Source organism: Typopeltis vanoorti, chromosome 24 (genome assembly GCF_054136105.1).
Source record: "Typopeltis vanoorti isolate ZY-2024b chromosome 24, IOZ_Tvanoo_1.0, whole genome shotgun sequence".
NCBI lineage: Eukaryota > Metazoa > Arthropoda > Arachnida > Uropygi > Thelyphonidae > Typopeltis > Typopeltis vanoorti.
The window spans coordinates 24426250-24451055 of NC_143572.1; the positions used below are offsets into that span (position 1 = coordinate 24426250).

The following is a 24806-nucleotide window of genomic DNA, read 5'->3' on the forward strand; positions in this document are numbered from 1 at the left end:
ATAAAAAGCAAACCAGGAGAGTGACTCAGTTAGTTAGGAAAAACAAAAGTGCAGTATGAGCAGAAATTGGCAAATCAGGCAAAGAAAAACCCTAGAGAGTTTTTTAGATAAGTGGCAAGTAGAAGGAAGAATGATCATGGTAAGATGATACTAATGGATGAAAATGGTAGAATGGTAACTGCTAAAGAAGACATTGTTGAGGTATTCAGTGATCAATTTATAAGGGTGTTTCACCTGATCATGGTTGAATCATGAGGAAATTAATCATAGATGACATAGGAGGGGATGGCTTAATTGTGAGTGAACAGGGGGTGTTTGAGGAAATAAATAACCTTGATGTCAATAAGGTAATAGGATTTGATGACATATCACCATGCATCTTAAGGGAATGTCCCAAGGAATTAGCAGTAGCATTGCTATTTAATAAGAGTCTTACAACAGCACAGGTTCCAAGGGAGTGGAAGCAGGAAAAAATTGTTCCACTGCATAAAGGTGGTGATAAGGCTGTAGCTTCAAATTATAGGCCTGTCTGTATATCTGGAGTTGTGGTGAAGATCCTGGAGAGATTGGTGTGAAATAAGATACAGAAATGGGTTGGTAATATCAGTATTCTCTGTGGTTATTGGCATGGGTTTGTTAAGGGGAAACCGTGTTTCACTAATTTAATTGTGTACTATAACAAGGTAACAAATACCTTGGACAGGGGAGATACATCTACAGTGGTGTACTTAGATTTTGCAAAGGCTTTTGATAGACTGCCACACAACAAGCTCTTAAATAAATTGAAACAGATGGGAACAGATAACAACTTCTGAGTTGGATCAGTGACTGGCTGTCAGATAGGTATCAGAAAGTTGTATATGGGGGGTGCAGTATCCCGAAAGAGAAAAGTCACTAGTTTTGTACTGCAGGGGTCAGTTTTGTGGCCATTGTTGTTCATTTTGTATGTTAATGATATTGGGTTGGGTTTAACTAGTGATATCCAGCTGTTTGAAGAAGCAATGATGGGATGCAAAGTATACACTTGGTAAGGAAACTTTAACGGAAGTAGAGGAGATGAGAGATGTAGGAGTGATGGTGGACGAGGACCTGAAATTCAGGGACCACATTGCACAAGTTGTGAAGACATCCCATCGGATAATGGCAGTGATGCGGAGGATCCTGACATACACAAAAAAAAAAAAAGAGATTCCATTGTATAAGGCCTTGATCAGGCTTCATTAGGTTTATTATGCACAGATTTGGTTGCCAGTTTTCATGGTGGCAAGGATATGTTGGAAAGGATCCAGAGAAGATTCACAAAGGTAGTCAGTGGTCTTTGGAATGTGGAGTACGAGGACAGATTGAGAGAATGTAAGTTGCAGAGCCTTGTGAATAGGAGGAGGGGGGAGGATATTATTGCGACATATAAGCTAGTCAGGGATTGTTATCTGGTTGATAATATGGAAGCGATTTTTCATAGAATGGGAGAGGGGAATTGAATAAGAGGCCATTGATGGAAACTGTATAAGGAGGGTGTGAACAGAGGAGTGAGGAGTAGGTTCTTTCCATGGAGAGTGGTTGGTGAATGGAATGCATTGCCTGAGTATGTTGTGGGTGTAGACACATTGAATTAGTTTAAAGTACAGTTGGATGAGCATTGTGTGCAATAGTGTGTACCTCCCACAATGAGTCTCTGACTCCATGGAGGTCAAATGTTAATTATAATAATAACATTATGATTAATGATGATTTCTCAAGAATGTAGTTTTAACAAATTATTTAAATTTTACAAGGCATCTGGAAAAAAGGCAGTGGTTTCTACTGAATCAGAATCAAATGAGGAAAATAAAAAAACTGTAAAGTAAGTCAAAATTTTGTTTTGCAGATAACGATTATTTTCCACTACTTATTCATGTTACAAATCACTTTCAGGAATCAATATTCAAATATATAAAAAACATAGAACATAGAATGTTATACTTTATTGAAAATTGAAAATTTTTTGTTGCATTTATTTATTTTCAGGGAGAAGTATTATAATTATTAAAATTAATAACTATCCTCATGGAATTAACAGGCTAGTTGCAGGAGGTCTTACTCAGCCAGTAACATATCTATCATGTTGAACTTTGAACTCGTTCACATTCATAGCATTCATAACACATTTTGGCAATGCATTCGAATTTTCATAAAAGAAAAAAAAAGCCTTTTACTCCCATCCTCACTATATCTTTGTACAACTTTGGATAGCCTATTATTCTTCCATTCTTTTCTATGTATATTTTCCTTTTTATTAATCCTTTAAAATAATACCCTTCACAAGTTAATTAAATATATCAGTTGCATTCCCTTTTTTCCACCTATTCACTAAATTGTGCAACTTATATTTCCGTAACCTTTCCTAATCCTATAACAATTGCAGAGTTCTGATATTGCCTTAGTTACTCATTGCTGGATCCCCTCTATAGTTTCATTAGGGTAGACTCACAATAACCATTATTAACACTAATAATTACCTATCTATGATTATATTTATATATGCAGTAAAGATGCATATAACTTAAGTGTAATATTCTGTGTATATTATTTTCGTCATCTGATATATAAATATCCTCAAAAAGTATATGGGATGCTATAATAGTGCTATACAATTAAGTTTGTATTGTTATTACTAGTTTCCTGTCATCATTATTATTGCACCCTCCATGGAGTCGGCAGACTAATCGTGGGAGATTCATTTAACAGACAACATATTTATTATACCGAGTCTTAAAATTCTTAACACTTCTTGCATTAACAACACATTCTGGTGATATGTTCCATTCACTGTAATTCTCAAATATTAAAGATACCAAGCTATTTTAAACCTAGTTTTACTCCATTTCCCAAGTAAGCAAACAGACAAACAAGTCAAGTTTGCACCTGCAAGTGTTGCAAGTCTAGCTGACCCTGCACGTAGTGCAAGACCAAGGCAACTCATGGTAAAAGTAGAATAAGCTCTGATCACTAATCTTAATATTTACCCTTAATGCAAAGCACATCTCCTGGAGGAGATGTATGGTGCTTTGTATTAAAGGCAAGGAGCCATGTAAATTCTTAAAACAGGACCTACCCTTTACAAATCCATGCTGACCATCATAAAGAATACTTTGTCCATCAACCTAATCCTGTATTCTATTCCTAATCAATCTCTCCAACACCTTGACCACAACTGCAGTTATACAGACTGGTCTATAATTGGAGACTTCTGTCTTAGGAACCATGCTTGTGGAGTCGTATTATTTGGCCTTCTTTCCACTCCTTAGGAATCTACCCACTGCAAGACTTTCATTAAATAACCAGGTCAAGGGCATAGCCAGTTGTTGTGTGTATTCCTTAAGAATACGTGGTGATATGTCATCCATTCCCACAGCCTTATTAACATCTAACCCAATCAACACCTGACAAATTTACAATTCTCTGCAGACACCAGTATGATATACTGGTGTTTGCAGAGAATCTGAGTGTGTTTAAGGCATGGTATGATGAGCTGTGTGCATGACAAAAGGACCTCCTCGAGGAGTCTTTGACTCCATGGGGTCTTGGGATAATAATAATACACTGAGAAAGTGCTTGTTCAATATTATAATTCCACTATATCTTTTGCAACTGTCACTTTGCTGCTATGACTATTCACCACTTTCAACCTGCCATAATTATTCTTTCTCTTGCTGGCCATATAGGGAAAAAATTTCCTTTAATTAACCTTGGACTGACCATCCAATCTTTTCTCATACTGCACCTTTTCTTTCTTTACCATGTCATTACCTTCCTAGCCTGACCTTCATACTCTTCATGGATCTCATCACCACCACCAACTGTCTTGTACCTCCTCAATAGCATTTTCTTTTCCAACACAACTTGCTTTATTTCACTGTTCATCCACTTTACTCCTGTTCTATTCACTCGCTTAATCCTTGATATGCAGTTATACCTTGCTTGTGTCAGATACTGCCTTATGAATTTCCATGCACTATCAATAAATAATAAAGATTAGATGCACTGTCAATATCTTTTCTACTCAGCTCATCTGCCCAATATACTGATGCTAATTGACTACAGAGCTTCCCATAATCACCTGCTTTATACTTCCACATATCCATTTTGGGCAGTAACCTTTTCTTGTTTCACCACTTACCAAACAAGTACCTCATGATCACTCTGACTAACTGGTGCCAGTGTTAATACCTCATTAACAACTACATCTTATGAAATTTCACCAAATAGAAAACATTAAAGCCCATAGTTGTTTCAATTACGTGCTACTTAAGATATTTATCTCTCAGAAATTCAATAAACTTTCCCATACACCATCTTCTCCTTCCATTCTATTGTTGTGTCGGAAAAAGTGCTGATTCACTTTTGATGAGTCATCCTTTTTCCAGCCCAACATAAGGTAACCTCAGAAGGGAAGGATAAGGACATACTTATGCCTCCAGATAGAAAGTGTGCCTATTAATGACCCAAGAACATGTGTATATTCAGTTTTGTAAAATTTAAGTAATGTTAAAGAAGCCCATAAACTGAATAGAGAATGTTTGTAAATTAATTAAAATAGAAAATCATGTAAAATTGCTAAAAAAGATGTGTATAAAGTAATACAAGTTTTAGGCCATGTCAAAGACAGTTCGGAACTGCGGTAACCAATCGGCTGCCGCCGTATGCATGATGACACCACCAAATGAGGGCGCTGTTTTGTAGTATATAAGTTTCGGTGGGGATTTGAATCGCTCTCTTCTCTTCTCTTTTTCGTCGGTTCCTGGTTTTCTGAGCAGAGAGCTGAGTAGCTGTGGAAAGCTTGCCGCCATGCGTAGCAAGAATTTCCCCTTGCTATACGTGCCACGTGGATCAAAGCTGCAGCTATAATGCATCCAGAGTTCTAGAAGAAAGGGCCGCTGGTGAATTGATGCCAGTGTAGAAGTCAGTAAAAGAGTGCTTCTATTCGAGTAGAACAAAAGAATAGCGGAGACACCATTGAAGAGAATACAGTGAGGAGATCCGAGAATCCAGATAAGAAGGTCCTAAATCCACCAGATAAAGCAAGAACGGTAAGCTGAAACCTTTTGTATTAAGTTAGAGTAACCGTGGAGGAAGGAGAAACTGAACGTTGAGAAAACAGTCAATTTCTGTGCAGTGTCTAAAGAACTGTCTGCATTTGGAATTTTGTCTACATCTAAGGAATAAAAGGCATCTTAGGCTTGAGCTGAATAGGAAACCAAGGCTTCGGACTGTTTGTGTCAAGAGAAGGAAATTAATGTCATTATGTTAAAACTTAATTTGAATGCTAGCTAAAATTCTGGGGGGGGGGGACAAAGTTTGAAATATAAGAAGGAATATTATCTCATGAAGTTTATGCCAGAATTGTAGAGTAAGCCTGTGTATATATGTATTTTATATGTGTGATAGTATTGGGTAATTTAGTATAAATTAACAGAGTCTGAGAATGGTATATAAAGAAGTGTAAGATTTTGTCAGTATAAGAAATTATAGTGTAGAACTTTTTTGGATGTGTTAATTTAAGAAAAGGGAGGAAACTCAGACTCTTTTAGAATTAAAGGTTTAACTAAAATGTATCTCTATGTTTGTGTCAAAATAAATGTATTTCTTATGTGTAAACCAAATGAGTTTGTCATGTTTCTGTGGATTGAATTACCGCTTGGAAATCACGAGCCGTGTATTAGAGGGAAATCCATTAGTAACATAAGAAACGGGACCACGACTGCAAACTTCACGATCCCTGCATTTTCTTTCTAAGTAATCTAGGATAGTATATCAGAATTCAGTTGCCGGCTGGCGCAGTCATAAAATAACTATAAATTTGTCGGCTAACGAAATAACTGATAATAAGTAGCACAAAATAACAACTGATAAAGATAAGATAATATAAAAATAAGAAAAAGCCAAGACATAACACTATATTCCTGTAATGAAAGTCTCCCATCAGGATCACCTTCTTTTTACATGTCCAACCAATTTGTCTAAACATTTTGCAATCAGTATTCATTACATTTCCTGACCTATAACTGCATCCTATCAGATATACTAGCCTGTTAATTTCAACTTTACACCACACAGATTCAAAATCTGTACATGCACATCAACTTACACACTTTGTTGACACATTTCCTCTGTAATCATTAACAGCACTCCCCCACCCCACCCCTCCGCTTTTTACATTTCTATCCTTCCGGAAAATTATATATCCTTCCATTTCTTTTCCCGACATCACATCCACCAAGTTTCACTTATTCCCAATTATCTTTGAGCATACTGACTCAATTAATGCAACAAACTCAGCTCTCTTGTTTCGAATACTCCTTACATTTGCATACAAACATAAGAATCCTTGTGTCTTTGAGGCCATTCTAGCTGCTATACCACACCTCGCTCTTCAATCTGACCACTGCCATTTCCCTGATCATGACTCTGATTTTCATTCCTCACCTTTATGCATTCCATCACCTTGTGTTGCTGCAACCCCATCTTCAACCTTGTATCCATCTTCCTTCTGTTGTACAATCTGTTTAGTACAATCCTGCTTCACAAGTAGACGCTGATCATTTACTACATTATTATCATTATTATTGTTATTATTATTTCAGACCTCCATGATGTCATAAAACTAATTGTGGGACCACCATTTTTGACAAGACCACTATTAGGCAATGAATTTCATTGTCTAACCACCCTCCATGCAAAAAGCCAATTCTCACTACCTCCTTTTGCAAATTCTAGGGATGTCCTTTTGTTCCTTCTCCTTCTTCTACTATGTGAAAAAATCTCCCCTGTGTTAATCCTTTAAATACCTCTTAATAGTTTACATGTCTTAATCATGTCAGTCTTGGTCTTCTACCACCAGACTCTGTAATTTTCATTCTTTCAATCTATCCTCATAACTAAACATTGTTATCACTTCTGTACACTCTCCAAGGTTAATTTATCCTCTTTAAAATCCCAGTGACCAGATCTGGACATAGTATTCCAGGTGCAGCCAATTTCTAATCCAATTCACTAATCTGATATCCAACCCCATGTGTTGCAACTTAACTGTGAACTTATCATGCAGCACCCTATTAAACAATGCAACACTTCTGGATACTGATTACTCTTCAAACACAGTCTCCTCATACAAACATAACAATCAATTCCTGCTAACCAATACAGCAGCAACAAACAAACAGATGGCAAATTTACTAGCCAAACATTAATGCAAGCAAGCTGCAATACAACAAAGAAGACAAAAAAGTGCAGGAAAATTGCAAAACTGCTAATACAATAGCTTTGACTTGCACTCTCTGTAAACTAAACGAAAGAATAATAAATACCAGACTTATGAATTGGCTCTTAGAAATTAACATGATTCACTTCTGCCAAACTGCATACAGGTCTAAACATAGTACAGAAGATCAATTATTTTATCTTTGCCAATCAGTCATAGATGGCTTTCAAGAAAAACCACCAAAGAAGACAACAGCAATATTCTTGAATCTCATAGCTGCCCACGATCGCATCTGAAGAAAAAAGCTAATAAAAATTGCATACAATACTGGAATAAGGGGGGATAATTTGGATTTCAGATTTCATGAAAGGAAGAAAAATGAAAGTAAAAGTTAATGGAATTTATTCCAACATGCATCGAACTTGGGCTGGAGTCCCACAAGGTTCTGTTTTAAACCTACTCGTATTTCTCATCTATATGAACAATATCCATCCTCACATAATAAATTATACAAAAATAGCATGCTATGCAGATGATATAGCAATCTGTACACAAGCAGTAATCCTTAACAATCTGAAAAAGTCCTAAATAATTCAATAAAAGGCTTAGAAAGATGGGCAAAGGAACTTAAACTACAGATAAACCCAGAAAAAACAAACAAAATTGAGCATCTTCTCCACTGATAGAAAAAATAGACACAATTACAACCCTCAAATCAAAATATATAATACCAAAATATAGGGTGTCCCAAAATCACGCAAGATTTAAATTTAGTGCCATTTGTGCGGTAAAGTGTTGCCAACGAGAAAAAAAAGACAGCGTGACAGCTAACAGTTCAGGGTTATTAAAAATGGAGCGCTACACGAAAGAACAACGCATTTTCATTGTTGAGCAATATTTTAAAAATAATGAAGGTTTGGCAGCTACATTTCGCAATTTTCGTACAAAATATGGTCGGAATAGTGATTTAACTTCATCAACTGTGAAAAGATTAATTAAAAAATTCAAGGAAACTGGATCAATTAGTGATCTTATACACTCTGGCCGTCCTTCAACAAATCGTTCAACAGAAAACATCGAAGCAGTTCATGAGAGTGTTGCTGAGAGTCCAGGAACATCAATTCGGCACCGTGGTCTTGAATTGGGCATTTCGAGAAGCTCTCTACAGCATATTCTCACGAAAGATTTGCATCTTTATGCTTACAAAGTTCAATTGACTCAAAATCTGAAGCCTATTGACCACACACAGCGAAGAGAGTTCGTTGAATGGATTATGTAACAACAACAAGTGGATGCTTATTTTTCGAACAAAATCATCTTCAGTGATGAGGCTTTGTTAATCGACAAAATTGGCGCATTTGGGGTTTCAGAAAATCCATGAGTGATTGTTGAGAAACAATCACTCGTGGATGAAAAAATGCATCCACAACGTGTCACTGTTTGGTGCGGATTTTGGGCTGGAGGCATCATCGGTCCATTCTTCTTTGAAAATGTGGCTGGTAAGGTAATAACAGTTAATGGTGCTCGCTATCGCGACATGATAATCCAGTTTTTTGTGCCTAAATTGCAAGATATGGATGTGGACGACGTGGTTTCAACAAGACGGTGCCACATGCCATACAGCCCGAGAAACAATTCAATTACTGCATGAGTCATTTCCTGGTCATGTAATTTCCCATTTTGGTGATCAGAATTGGCCGCCCAGATCATGTGATTTAACGGCGTTGGACTTTTTTCTTTGGAGTTTTTTGAAGTCTAAGGTTTATGCCAACAAGCCCACGACCACCCACTCCTTTAAGGAGGAAATTGAGCGCTGTATCAACAAAATTCAGCCACATTTATGCAAAACGGTCATGGAAAATTTCGACAAAAGAGTGCGTATGTGCCAGCAAAACCGTGGAGGCCATTTACCTGATATGCTATTCCATGCATAACCCTATACTGTATACTTTATGAATCAATAAGAAATTACAATTTTTAATTAAAAACCTGTGTTTTCTATCAAAATTACTTCTTGCGTGAATTTTGGGACACCCTGTAGAAAAAAACAGTCTCCAAAATACTTAGGCCTAACCCTAGACACTGAACTGAAATTTACAACTCATATTACAAATATATTTAATAAAGCTCTTAAAAAGCTTAATATCATCAAAAGGCTTTGTGGAACAAAGTGGGGTGCAAAACTGAAGACAATCAAAATTACACATATGGCACTCATACGACCCACTATGGAATATGCCTCATCAATCTGGGCTCCAGCTTCTACTATCTCAAAAGAAAAGGTACAAGCAAGAGCAGCAAAAATTATCATAGGTGCAGTCTCATCCACAAATAATTTAAAAGCTCAACAAGAGTGTGGGCTTCACATACTAGAAGACAAGAAAACTCTCCACAGTTAAATTCACTAACAGAATCAAGAGCCACCAACAGGATCACATCTCACTCAGGACTTTTGTGCCTGGGCAAGAAAATCTAAACTAAAGAGATAATCTACATTACAATATGATCAAGAAATTAGAAAACAGATCGACTTAGAGCACCTATCCATTGAAATAAGCAAAGAGCCATTCTTTTTAACTTTTCTACCAAAAAAAAAAAAAAAACACAATGATAAATTTAAATCTCCTCGAACCTTGTTCAAAAGAGAATTCACAGCAAGAAAATAAAAGGACATGACACTATACATCACTTAAATAATCCAAACCATGTCACTGGCTGCACTGATGGATCATCTGATGAATCACTCAACCAAGGAGGGTTCAGGGTTTTTTCTAACTCTACCTGGAGGCAAGGAAATGCAAATCAAAACCACAGCCTGGCAAAATAGTTTCAAACTTCACTTGTCATATTTGTGAAATTTGAGAGCCCTTTGTGCCATAGAAAGGGCTCTCAAATCCATTAATAAATATTACAGAAGGAATAACCATCTACAGCGACTCAAAATCTGCACTTGAGGCATTAAAAAATGGAAAAACAAAACTCACACAGGAAATTCATGAACTACTAACAACCTTAAATTTGTAAAATAAGAACTGCCCACTGCAATGGATTCCAGTCCATGTAAATATTGAAGGCAATGAAAGAGCAGACAGACTAGCTAAAGAAGCAAGATACCCCAAAAATTACACCAACTATCACTAACTGATGCTAACTCTGTCGCCAAAATAAGATTGGTAAAACAAACTATCAAGATGAAGAAGAAGATGAATGAAATTAATGAAAATAGAGACATAACCACAATCATCACCAGACTAAGGATGGAACATTTTAAAGGCATGAAAATTCAGCCAGGCTATAGTAGGAGCTATGAAACATGCAAAAACTGTCCAGGAGTTGAACTAACACCTGTCCATATTTATTCTTGTCCAGCAATTGCTGCTACTCTACAGAGATGATATCTCTGCTCAGCCTCCAAGTCAAGGCTGTATAGTCACTCACCAACTGAGGGGCAGGACTGACATCTCAGTTACAATCAGATCCTCTGATGTAAACACCAAATCCAAAAATTTTGATCCTCATGCTTCCTCTACAACATGTTGCTTGATACATGTGTCCCTCAAGATTTCCAGAAATTACATTTCCTTGCTACTGTATGCTGCTTCCTCTCCTAATTTATACTGCACTGCACTGCTATAGTTAAAATCTCCCATAATGATTACTTGCTTTGCACTTGCCAAACTCATCTACCTAAATATTTCCTGCTCATCATCACTCTCTGTGTTCCCTAGCCTATAGCAACATCTCACTAAATACCTTGTCCTGCCCACCTCCATCTCACATCATACACTTTCAAAACTACAGGGCAAGGAATATGGAGGCTGGTGATGAAGAAATGTATAAACAACTTGGACTAGTGAACAAAGGAAGGGTAATTATTATGGGTGATTTTAATTATGACAGTATAGATTGAAATGAAGAAATAACATTTGGGAATAAGGAAAATTAATTTCTTGAGTTCTTGAGAGATAACTATCTTAGGCAGCACGTAAAGAAGGGCACGCAAGGATCAAGAGTTCTACATCTCATTATTTCATCAGAGGACGTAATTATTAAAGGGGTTTCACACTCCTCCAGTTGGTGAAAGTGGTCATGAAGTAATCCACCTGTGTTGAGGCTAGTCATATGCAAACTTTTGTGAAGAAAGGATATATGTGGAATTATAAGACTAGTGATTATGACAAGCTTAGGAGACAGGTTGGAGCTATAACATGGAACAAGGAGTTGAGCCAGAAGGAAATAAATGCTGCATGGGAACTCACAAAGAAATGCATAACAGCATCAATGTGTGAATGTGTTCTGAAGGCCAAAAGGATGAATAAGGTAGGTGTAAAATGGATGAATGAGGAGCTTAAGCATGAAATCTGTAAAAAAAAGAAAGTACTTTGGAGACAGTACATGATGAATAATGGTAATAATCAGTTACATGAAAAGTATAAAAAGCAAACCTGGAGAGTGACTCAGTTAGTAAGGAAAACAAAGGTAGAATATGGGCAGAAATTGGCAAATCAGGCAAAGAAAAACCCTAGAGAGTTTTTTAGATATGTGACAAGTAGAAGGAAGAATGATCATGGTAAGATGAAGTTAAGGGATGAAAATGGTAGAATGGTAACTGCTGCAGAAGACATTGTTGAGGTATTCAGTGATCAATTTATAATGGTGTTGCATCCTGATCAGAGAGAATCATGAGAATCTTAAGTGTAGAGGAAATAGAGAGGGTAGGCGTAGGTTTCTGTGGTTTAGTCGTTCAAAAGAAAGATTCCAGTATTGCGACCACATGTTTATTAAGATAAATAAAAATAAACAAACCCATTAAGTTTCATATGCTTTTTGACTTACATCTTCAGGGGTTAAAGTTTTGGTAACTAAAAGTTTAAAACACAAGAAATGAAAAATTACTCAAAATAGTCCATTCTATGATGTTATGGCTGTCTGACTGTTCATTAAATTGAAAAATCCAAATTCAGAATCTATGCATGCTAAGTTTGAACAGTACTAAATGATGTCACATTCTGTTGTTCATGTTCACACTGTCTGAGGTCTAACTTAGGTATATTTTTTATCAATGCAGACCAAACTTAGTGTAGAAAACTTGGTCTTGGTGTATAGAGAGGATGGCTTAATTGTGAGTGAACAGGAAGTATTTGAGGAAATAAATAACCTTGATGTCAATAAGGTAATAGGATTTGATGACAACAGCACAGGTTGCAAAGGATTAGAAAGAGGGTAAAATTGTTCCACTGCATGAAGGTGGTGATAAGGCTGTGGTTTTAAATTATAGGCCAATCTGTATATCTGGAGTTGTGGTGAATATACTAGAGAGGGATTGGTGAGAAGGTACAGAATTGGGTTGAAAACAGCAGAATTTTCTTGGTTTTCAGCATGTGTTTGTCAAGGGGAGATCATGTTTTACTAACTTACTTATGTACTATAACATGATGACAAATACCTTGGACAGGGGAGGTGCATATACAGTGGTGTACTTGGATTTTGTAAAAGCTTTTTATAGCACCCCCCCCCCACACACACACACATGACAAACTATTAAATAAATTGAAACAGATTGGATTAGATAACAAACTTCTGAGTTGGATCAGTGACTGGCTATCAGATAGGAATCAAAAAGTTTTGTATGTGGGTGTGGTATCTCATAAGAGGAAGGTCGCTAGTGGTGTACTGTGGGAGTCAGTTTTGGGACCATTGTTGTTTAATATGTACATTAATGATATTGGGAAGATTTAATTAGGGATATGCAGCTATTTGCAGACAATGCAAAATTGAGGAGAGCAGTGCAGAGTCAAACGGATGTTATAGCCTTGCAGTAGGACTTGAATAGATTGCAAGAATGGGCAAGTAAGGGGAACGTCAGTTCAGTGTTGCAAAGTGTAAAGTTTTGAAATTTATTAAGCAATGATGGGATGCAAAGTATACACTTTGTGGGAAAACTTTAAAGGAGGTAGAGAAAATGAGAGATCTGGGAGTGGTGGTGGAAAAGGACCTGAAATTCAGGGGCTGCATTGCACATATCCTTACAGACATGTATAATGCTATACATTATGGGAAGGGTCACTACCAAAACCAGTTTCGACCTTTATTGAGGCATTTCTGCATTACTTCAACCTTTGTTGAAGTAATGCAGAAGTAATACTTCTGGGTCTGGCTCCTGCTGGTTAGACATCAGTGGGATTAGGTCGAAACCAGTCTGGGTAGTGACCCTTCTCATAATACATAGCATTATACATGTCTGTAAAGATATGTGGTTTGAATTATGGGATACTAATGCAAGTGATGTGAAGTCATTAGCTTTTATATACAAGTTTCCCAGTCCTGAAATTACTTCAGGTGCAAACTTTGTTTGCTTACACTTGAATAAAGGATTAAACCAAGAATATAATTTATTGGTATCTTTAAATTATAGTATAATCAAGTGGAAAAAACTTCCAATAGCTACTCTGTGGTATTGCTCGACTTTTGCAAAGGTATTTGACAGGTGCAATACCACACAGAAATCTATTAGGTAAAGTGGAACAAATGGAAATAGACTTGAAGTCAGTAGCAAATAATTGGATGACTAATATACAAACATGAAATAGTGGTATATAGTGGAGTAGAAACAAGGAGAGGGCAGAAAACAAGTCATAAGAGGTCTGTCTGTTCAATTTATGTATTTAAGATGCTGGAGATGATTTGAGTAGCAATAGTTAATACAGGTGATGTAGATATTCTGCAATATGATTTGAATAGATTGATAGTGTGGACAAAAGATAATGGCTGCCATTTCAGTATGATAAAGTGTAAAGTTTTGTCCTTTTGGCTGAAAATATTACAAGCTATGCATTATATTGATGGGACCATACTATAAGGAATTCTTGAGGCCAGGATTCTGAAATTGAAAATGAGTAGGGAATTAAAGTTCATGAGACACCTTCAAAAATGGGCAAAGTAGTACAAAACATTTGGTTACTTGAATGTTGAAATCACACTGACAATTATGATTAAAACAGATATTATGGAATTAAAAAATTATCAATCCAGTATGGTTGGCTGAGTGGTTAACGTGTCTGCTCTACAGCCAAAAGTCTGCAGATTGAATCCTGCCATGTTTGTGATTGTCTGTGAAAATACTAGTGGTGGACAGTAGATGGCGTTGGTGTAGATGATGCAGTTTGCTGTAGTTGGTGGATTAAGTGGTGGAGACGGAGAGTTGTAGAGTAGGTGCTCTCCCTTCCTCAGTGAGTCTTTGAACTCCTTAGAGGTGTCATATAATAATAAGTTAAAATAGACAAGGGATTAAAATTCATAGAAATTGCGGAAGTGGGCAAAATGCTTTGAAATATTATTTGACCATTGAAAAACACTTGCAGTTAGGATTATAAAAGTTATTATCCCTCTTTATAAGGTACATTACTACATTATATTCACCTTGAACATGCTTTGATAAAGTAATTACTCAATTATTCAACTCTTTCTTTTGCTGCTGTCACCTTTCTACCATTCACATTCATTAAAATGTTGATATGCCCACATCTGGATTACTGTACAAAGATTTGGTCACCCGTATTTTTATGGAATAAGGAAGTAATAGATGGTGACAGGCTTGTGGAATGTTACTTATAAGAATAAACTGAGGTTTTGTGGGTTATAAGATGTGGTTTATAAGTGGAAAAGATGACTTATATGTTATTAAGGGGATTTTATACTGCATATGGAGAACAAAATTTTCAATACATAGTAAGAAGGGCAAGAAAGCAAGGACATTGCCCCTGGCATACGGAACAAGAGTGTGATTAGCAAAAATGTAAGGACTACAGTTTTTTATTTTATTTTATTTTTATTTTTTATTTTTTTGGAAAGTGCTTAATGACTAGAATCGTTTTGCAAGAGGTGGTTATATGTGTATTTTCAGCATATTTCAGTTAGTAGTATAATAGGCATTGTGAGTATAATGTTATGAAGTCCAAAGGCTTCACTGTCCACAGTAAGCCTTTGGACACCATGAAGATGTTGGAAAAGTATAATAATAACTGATTTCTTTTTGATTTCTGAGACATGAAAACTTAATCAGAAAGAAATACAGAAAATCAGAGTATTTGAAATGAAATGCTTAAGAAAAATAAATAAGCCTTACTTGTCAGAACACAAAACAAATGAGGAAATCAAACATGAATTAAACTATAAAGAAGATAACATAGTCTTTAATGGAATCATTGGAGTAAGCCGATCAAGAAGCAGACCAAAAAGAACTTGGCTACAGTTTTAAAGGAAAGGTCACGATTATCAAGCTTCAGAGAGAAAGAGGAAGAGATGACTGAGATGACCAGAGATAGAGTCAGATGGCAAAAATTTGTTCATAGGGACCTCAACCCATCATCTGATAGATGAGAAAGAAGAAGAAACCAGAGCACTTATTTGATAAGATATCCAAAGATGCCAATAGGCAAGTGGGAGTTTGGTGATATCTACTACAATTCTAGAAGATTGATCTAATCAAAACAAGATTATTGTTGTAGTTGTTTGTAAGCTGCTTTTTTTTTAATTAACCTGTTTCCATAGCTTTAGTGCAGGAACACCGGTTTGATATTCTTATCTGTTGCCTTCTGCTCCATCTTTTGGCTATCCAAAAAGTAGTTTTTTATATAGCTTATTATTTGCATTAATTTCTTCAATGATATTAGTCCGTGTTTCAAATGACAATATGCTTACACAACAATATCAGACTGCATCTCACAGTATGAGATATTTCCAAATAGTTTATATTTCCCTAAATATAAATTTCTCATTTGAGATGAGAAATGAAACTGCATGATCTAATGTCATGTTTTTTAATAGTAGAAATCAAAAGAAATGCCTGGTTTAAGTTTTTTTTTGTATATTTTTCCGAGAAAAATTATATATAGTGTTAATGTCACTTAATAATCCAAGCATATGCAGTTGTAATATCACTTAATAAGCCAGTAACAGTCCTCAATCCAAAATCTTTGGAAGTTGAGTTTTCTGGTTTTTCAACAGTATATATGTTTCAATAAATAAAACATAAGGGTAAATGCTTAATGTATTGCTAGAAAATTAGTTCAAGAAACTAATTATGATAATTGAATTTTTAATAGCAGTTGTAGCATGCTAAAAATGGTTTATTAAACATACATATTCACAAGAATAAATAATTTTATTATTGTAAATATTTCAACCAGAAACTGACTGCGCATCATCAGTGCAGCAGCATAATCACAAGGTGAAGCTAGAACAAAGAATGTTAATCCTCTTTACAGAGCTGAGCCATGTGCTGGATGCTATCAAGTGGAGACAGTTACAATAAAATAAGATTACAATGGCTCAAATTTAAATTATGTGATTTGAATTAAACTTATCTAAATAAATAAAGAAATGACAAGCATTATATTAAAAAATAATAATAATTTGAATGTAGAGAACACACTATTGTTTGCCATTTATGAGGATGAGACTCTCCCGAATCCTGGCCATGAATAGACAGTCATTCTGATTTAAGTTTGGGCAATGTAAAAGTGCTTCAACACTCTTTAAATAACTGCTCAAACCTAAACCTGCACTGATGTAAAAGACAGGTGTTGGACCATAGGATATCATGGTCAGTGTCCACTCCATGCTGAGCAAGGATTGCTGTTCAATAGAACGTCCTATTTGTCCAAAGTAAGAATGGAGGCACTCACACACTGAACTTGGTAAATACCAGGGGGGAGAGAAAGGTCTATTTATCTTTAGTGGATAGTAACCAGGAGAAGATTTTGTTCCATGCTGGCCTTGCTTAGCATGGAAGAAACTTAAATCAGAATGAGTGGCTATCTGTTACCAAGATTTCGAAGAGGCTCACGCTCATAAATGGCAAGCAGTAGCATGTTCTTTATTATTATTATTATTCAGGCCTCCATGGAGTCAAAAGACTCATCGTGGGAGGTCCTTCCTAAGAACAAAAAGTCTGTCAAGACTCATCAAAGGGGGTCCCCCCCCAAGAAACACAAAGTCTGTCATACCACTCCTTAAACTTATTGACCGTTCTCGCTCTCACCACTCCATCAGGCAATGCATTCGATGGTTTAACCACCCTCCATGCAAAGAAACCACTCCTAACCCTCTTGCTCACAGTTTCCTTTCGTAACTTCCAGGGATGGCCTCTTGTCATCACTCCTTCCCGCTGTTCAACCAAGCGAAAGGCCTCCTAAGTGCCAACCGTGTAACCACCTCTCAACAGTTTAAAAGTCTCAATCATATCGCCTCTCCTTCTTCTATCCATCAAACTCTGCAGTCCACATTCCATCAGCTGATCCTCATAACTATCATTGTACAGTCCTGAAACCATCTTTGTTATCCGCCTTTGTACCCTTTGCACAGTTAATTTATCCCCATCAAATTTTGGGGACCAAATCTGAGAACAATAGTCCAAGTGTGGTCTGATCAGGGTCTTATACAAAGGAATGATAACTGTTTTATCTCTGCAGGTCAGTGTCCTTCTCATTATTGGCAATTCTCCGTGTTACCCTCACCACCTTTGCAATGTGTCCCCTAAATTTCAGGTTTCTATCAATCATCACCCCAGATCTCTTGTCTCCCCTACTTCCTCCGGTATAACTCCTCCCATAGAGTATGCAGTGTCCCATCGATGTTTCCCAAACCTCAAACATTTTGCTGCATTAAACTGACACCCCATTCATTTGCCCATCTATCTAGCTTATTCAAATCCTCTTGCAGGGCTACCACATCTGCACTATTACTAATAATTCTTCCCAGCTTCGCATCATCTGCAAACAACTGAATATTCCCTTGCAATCCTGGCAATGTCATTGATATAAAGGTTAAACAATATAGGTCCTAGTACTAAGCCCTGTGGGACCACACTTGTAACCCTCTGCCTCCTGGAAACTGCTCCACCATACACAACTCTCTGATACCTATCAGACAGCCAATCCTAAATCCAGTTGACCAATCTGACCAATCCAGACCCATGTGCTGCAACTTAAATATCAGCTTATCATGTGGCACCCTGTCAAATGCCTTCGCTAAGTCTAAGAAAATTGCGGTATATGCCTTTCCCTCAACTAATGTTCTTGTAACTTTATTATAAAAGGCTAGCATATTGCTAAAACAAGAGCGCCCTTTCACAAATCCATGTTGACTCTCACAGATAACATTACCCTCATCTGCCCAATGCTGTATACGGTCCCTCACTACTTTCTCCAAGATCTTAACAACTACTGATGGCACAGAAATTGGCCTATAATTAGACACTTCCAGTCTGTTACCACCCTTATGCAATTTCACTATCTTACCTTCTTTCCATTCCCTGGGTACCTTTCCCGCTGTCAGTTCCCTATCTATTCTCTCAATACTCGTGGTGAAATACCATCCAGTCCCAAAGCTTTACTGACATCCAGAGTACTCAGTATCTGAAACACACTCTCCTCCTGTACCTCTAAATCTCGAACCTGTCCTATCCCTCTAGCATTAAAACTGACTCCTCCGGGATGAAATACTCCAATAAAGTGCTCATTGAACAATTCCACTATGTCCTCTGCATCACTCACTCTATTCCCATTTTTATCCCACAATATCATTCTTCCACAGTCATTTCTCCTCCTACTGGCCACATAGCTAAAAAATTCTCTAGGATTTTCTTTGGATCTTAGGGCCAATCTCCTTTCATATTCCAGTTTCGCCTTCCTTACCACACTAGTCACTTTTCTGGCCTGTGTCTTATATTCTTCATGCATCTTCTCTTCACCTGTCTCCTTATATCTCTTCCATAGCCTCTTTTTTGCATGCAATTCCTGTTTAATATTGTTTGTCATCCACTTTACTCCAAATTGTGTCCTCTTCTTCACTTGTGGAATACAGCTTACCATTGCTGCTAATAAATATTCTTTCACAATTTCCCATGCACTAATGATATCCTGGCCTTCCAATTCCTCCCTCCATGAAACTTCCCGAAGTTGACGTGCTTTATAATTCCACATAAGTTCCCGTCTCTTTGATACTCCTGCATGTCTATTCATTTTCCAAGTCAAAACCATATGGTCACTCTCTCCAACTGGTGGGAGAGATGTCATCTCAGTTATTATCAACTCTTCTGATGCTATAACCAAATCCAAAACTCTTGAACCTCTTGTTCCCTCTGTTACATGTTGCCTAAGACATTTGTCCCTCAAGAATTCTAGAAATTCCATTCCCCTATTGCTACATGCATCTTCCTCTCTCCAATTTATACTGCTGTAGTTAAATCTCCCATAACAATCATTCTTCTTGCACTTGCCAAACTTAACTGTCTAAACATCTCCTGGTCCCCATCCTCTGTGCTCCTGGGTCTGTAGCAACACCCCACTAAATATCCTGTCTTGCCTACCTCCACCTCACACCACATGCTCTCAAAATCATTTGTCTCACTTCCTTCCAAAGCCTCCACTCTTAGAGGACATAGGTCGTCACTTATCATAAGCAGTACCCCACCACCATGCTTTCCCCTCCTATCCTGCCGAAAAATGCTGTACCCAGCGACTTCTATTCCTGTTATTATATCCTCTTCTGTCAACCACGTCTCAGTGATCCCAATAATTTTTGGTCAGGCTGATGCTATCTGTGCCACCAATTCCTCTCCCTTATTCCAGATACTCCTGGCATTAGTATAAAGCATATAAATGTTCTTCCCATTCTAATTACTCATTTTTTTAATATGATGCTTGTCATTTCATTTATTTATTTAAATAAATTTAATTTTAATTAAAATCACTTAATTTAAATTTGGGCCTTAATTGTAATTTTATTTTATTATAACCAACCATTAGGTGGCATCTCGCATGTGGCTCAGCTCTGTAAATCAGATTAACATTCTTTGTTCTAGCTTCACCTTGTGATAATGTTGATGCACTGATGATGACCAGTTAGTTTCTGTTTGAAATATTTGCAGTAATAAAATTATTTATTGTTGTGAATATATATGTTTAATAATCCACTAATTGTCATAGTATATCTTCCTTGATGAAGGGGGGGGGGGGGTGAGAGAGAGAGAGAGAGAGAGAAAACATAATAAAGAAATGCAGATGGTGAAAGAACAGAACATAATGCATAATGTCAGTCATCATCTTTATTTATTTTAATGGAATGCTGTGCTTTGAATTGCTAGGTTATTATCGGTTTTAGTTTTTGGATTTCTGGATTTGAGACTTTCTACCTATACTATACTGGAATATAAATATAGTTACATACATTCCTTTAAAATATACTTTCTAGGATTTCTCAGAACAGAATTTCCCCAGTGTCTTCTCCTAAGCCAATTTTAAAATCATATACAGGTAAAAGCAAAATCAGCCAAAAATTAGAACATGATTCTTCTTCAAGAAGATCGAAAAGGTACTCATCAGGATCCCCAGACAGAACTTACAAAATTGTATTTGTAGGTGATGCAGCTGTTGGAAAGTCCTCCTTTATTCTTCGTTTGACAAAAGGAACATTTGTGCAGAATCTTAACTCTACTCTTGGTAAGTTTTTTTCATTATGAGCTTCTCCTTTCTGTAGCATCCTCTACTTTCTGTTAATCTTTTTATTTTTGCACAAAGAAATCACCGTGTGCAAAAAATATATATCATCATTTTGTTTGGTGTCTACTAACAAGCTTGAAAGAGTAAACTTCAACTTAAAACATTTACAACAGAAGAATAAATAGGTTGGGAGTGAAATGGATGTGCAACCTTAGTAAGCAAGCGATTCGCAAGAAGATGATGATGTTAAAAGAATATCATGAGAATAAGAGTGAGAGGAGTTTGAAATATATAAAGCTCAGGCCATTAAAATAATGCACATTGTGTGGAAAGCTAAATCGGAGTATGAAAGAAATTGGCTATGCAAGCTAAAGGCAGTCTAAAAGAATTTTATCATTATGCCACAAACAAAAGAAAGAAAGAAAGAATGGATGAATGTGAAAGAATAACTTTATTGAATTCAGATAGTACTCTACTGTCAGAAGCTAATGAGATTGTTCAGTTAATGAGTGCTCACTTTACTAAGGTGTATCAACCAGTGTATGTAACATGGTGCACAGTGCTACTGCTACATTTGATGAAGAGTTAGAGGTACGTGAGAATGAGGTTGAAGAGCTGTTGCATAACCTGGATAAGAATTTGTCAGATGGAACATCAGCATATTTGCTAAAGGAATGTTCAGCCAAATTGGCTAGGCCTTTCACATGTTTGTATAACTTGAGTTTAGACTCACGAAGGATACCACAGGAATAGAAGGAATGTGTGATATTTCCATTGTATGAGGGTGGCACAAAAACTGATGTATATAACTACCAACCTATCAGAATATCTGGTAATGAGCTATACTCTGCAAGGAGCAGCATGGGTTTACCAAAGGAAGGTTATGTTTTAGCAATTTGTTCATATTTTATAACAATGTTATAGACAAATTATGGACTCAACAACCATGTTATAAATAATTATTTTAATTTTCCGACATTTCGACCTTCATATTAAGGTCTATACACATGTATATACAGAGACAAGCTAAATTACATTTCACATAGTATGCTGAAGAGAGAATGATTTGATCAAAGGTTATTCTACTGGTCTGACCGCTAGTGAAAATAAAATAAAATAAAATTACAATAAATAAATAAATGAAATAAAATAAACTAACTACATCAAAGCTATATTCTATTTAAGACAACATCAGAGAAACATTCTTTCATATAGATAGTTTTGTAAGATTAAAACTGATGCCCTAATTTAACATGACAATTGTTATATTAGATTTAGGATCTTGGATTACCTATAGTCCTATTTATAATTAACTCTTAGGGAGAAAGGTTAAGTGGTAGAATATGTGCCTTCCATATGCTTGGGGTTTTTAGATCATCATTATTGTTAAGATTAGGGTGATTGATAAGAATCTCACAGGCTTCCTTCAATTTACGTTCATACCATGTTTTGGTGTGATGTAAACAACAGGTGCTTTTCCAGTCAGTTCTATGTAAAGTGTTCATGGCATGATCAGAAAGACCAGCTTGACCATATTATTATATTTAACGTGTCGTTTATGTTCCTGTTTTCTGATAGGAATTGTGTGTCCTGTTTCCCCTGTATAGGGCAAATTACATGTGCAGTGAATATGGTATACTCCAGGGTGGGCCAGCTGAGGGAGTGGATCCTTGGATTAGTTGAATAAGTTCTTTAATTTTGAAGGAGGTTTAAAGGTGGCTTTAAGGTCGTATTTTTATACTATTCTGTTTATTTTGTCTGATATCCCTTTAATGTATGGAATGGTTACAGTTTTATCGTAGTTTTGTTTATTTTTGTTTTTAAGTGAGGTCTTGTACACAATTTTGTTGATAGTATTTTGGCTGTAACCATTTTTTAGGAAGGTATTGCTGATAACTTTTAATTCATCTTTAAGTGCTTGTTCATTGGAGCAAATCTTCCAAGTCCTGTTTTTTAGTGTATTAATGACCCCTAGTTTTTTTGTTGGGTGGTGGTAGGAGCTTTTATTTATATATTGGCCAGAATGTGCCTGTTTCCAGTAAGCAGTGAAAGAAAGACTGCCAGAAGGAAGACGTGCGAGAATGTATCTAAAAACGGAAGTGTGTTCCACTTTTCAGTCTCAAATGTGAATTGTATGCGTTTGTGTTCTTTGTTTCAGTGGCTGAGGAAAGTGTCTAATGGCTGGTGGCCATGGGGCCAGAAAGTAAAAACATCATCAACGTATCTAAGCCAGACTTTGGGTATTAAAGGAGAGGAATCTAGAGCAAGCTGCTCAAAATGTTCCATGTAAAAGTTAGCAATACTAAAAACTACTGTTTTTAGTTAGATGTGTGTGAGTCCGCCCACCAGCTCAAATGCAAAGCAACAATAAAATTCAACCGAACATGTTAAAATTCGTAAACAAGTTAAAACTGAAAAATATATAGTGAATGTTGTTATGACAGTTTCAGATATTATGGAATTTGGTTGAAGAGAATTAGCATTTCAACTCAAAAATTGTCAGCTTGCTTTTATCTTTGGGTCGCGCGATCTTTTGTTAATACCGCACCAATCATATGCACATCTTCATAGCTGCTCTATCTCTACTGGTCGACCATTGCTGTCTGTTTAGTGCTGTGCTTTCACTTCTATTCATGAAGGATTGTTCATTATATATATAAGGTCTTTTAAATTACTCATAATTTTTGCTTGAAATTATGGGAAAGATGACACTATTTGTGTAGGATGCACATAAGAAAACCACTCTCTAGGCCGGAAATAGCAATAGCGAATAGGAGATCCTTAGTAAGTCATACCCATTTTCAGTTTTTTCCTAAAAACTTTACTTTCCTAAAATCCCCACATATATCTTGCACCACAATTTTTTAGCTTTAATTTTGGGAACAAAAGTGCCAGTTATATTCAAGTAAATATGGTACCTTGATCACCAACTAAAGAAACCCACCAGTCTATAATTGCTACATGTTTTGTAATAGAATTATCTTGCCTGGATCTGTTCTTTTGGGATCTCACTGAGACATTCCCTAGAGTTAAAATAAATAACATGATCAGGTGCTTTACTAAATCTATCTGATATAGAATCTGAAAATACTATATCCATTGCATTCTTCCTATGACTATATCATCCTTGGTCAACCAAATTACACTAATGCCTATTTTGTTGTTGTTGTTGGTTAACTCAACTTTTGGGTAATTTGAGTTAACCAACACCCAAAACTCCTCACCCTTATTTTGAATACTTCTGGCATTAGTATATATAAACTGCAATACCCCTTCATCCCACAACCTCTTACAACTGGTGTTGCTTAGCCCACTAAAATTAAGAACCTAAGGTGATAGGTTCTTAATTTTATTCATTTAGCAACATGCGATCACTCTCCCGCTTACTAATCTCCTAGTTGCCTGGGCACACTCTCACCTGCATCCTCCCTAAACATTCTAGTTTCCCTCCTGACTTTGCATTTCCAAACTCTCACTGAACAACACTTTCTCAAAACTTCTTGACCCCAAATTCATTCAAATGCAAGCAGTCTACTTTATATGAATCCTTCTGTCCATCAAAAATCACTCCACACATCCACAAACTCTATACCATTCCTCTTGCACAATATGTGCACTGACTTATTCACAACCATAGCTCTCTGTCTCATCTCACCTCTATCATACTGTGGCAACAGACTTACAACTTTTACTTTCTCATTCTTCTTTTTTACATGTAAGGTAACAAATGCTACTGATGAACACTTGAATCAAGCATGAAATAAATTAAGCACTGTTATAAGGAAAAAAGCTTCCTTGAACTATTTAAATCACTGTTTTCTTATCATAGTTTAAAAATACCACTAGATTCACTCACGACACTAGCAATACTAATATTATTATTAGTATTAACACACTTATTGGTAACTTTACTATTTTAATAATAATGTTACAGCAATATTATAACTACAATATTATTGATACTTAGTGTTATCATGACAATAATAATAATAACAACAATCTTTTATAGTTGATGTGCTTTGATAATAGCCATTTTACATAGATGAAAGCTATAAAAATACTTT

At 36.3% G+C, this 24806-nt stretch overlaps 1 protein-coding gene across 1 annotated transcript in view; it reads left to right on the top strand.

Moving 5' to 3' along the window:
* The window catches only part of LOC150093024 (ras and EF-hand domain-containing protein-like), a 261389-nt gene that overhangs the window by 207537 nt on the left and 29046 nt on the right, over positions 1–24806 (top strand). Inside the window, exons 12-13 of the mRNA XM_090413512.1 lie at positions 1776–1843; positions 20495–20742. Coding sequence (XP_090269638.1) covers positions 1776–1843; positions 20495–20742 — 316 coding nt within the window. The remainder of the gene's footprint in view (positions 1–1775; positions 1844–20494; positions 20743–24806) is intronic.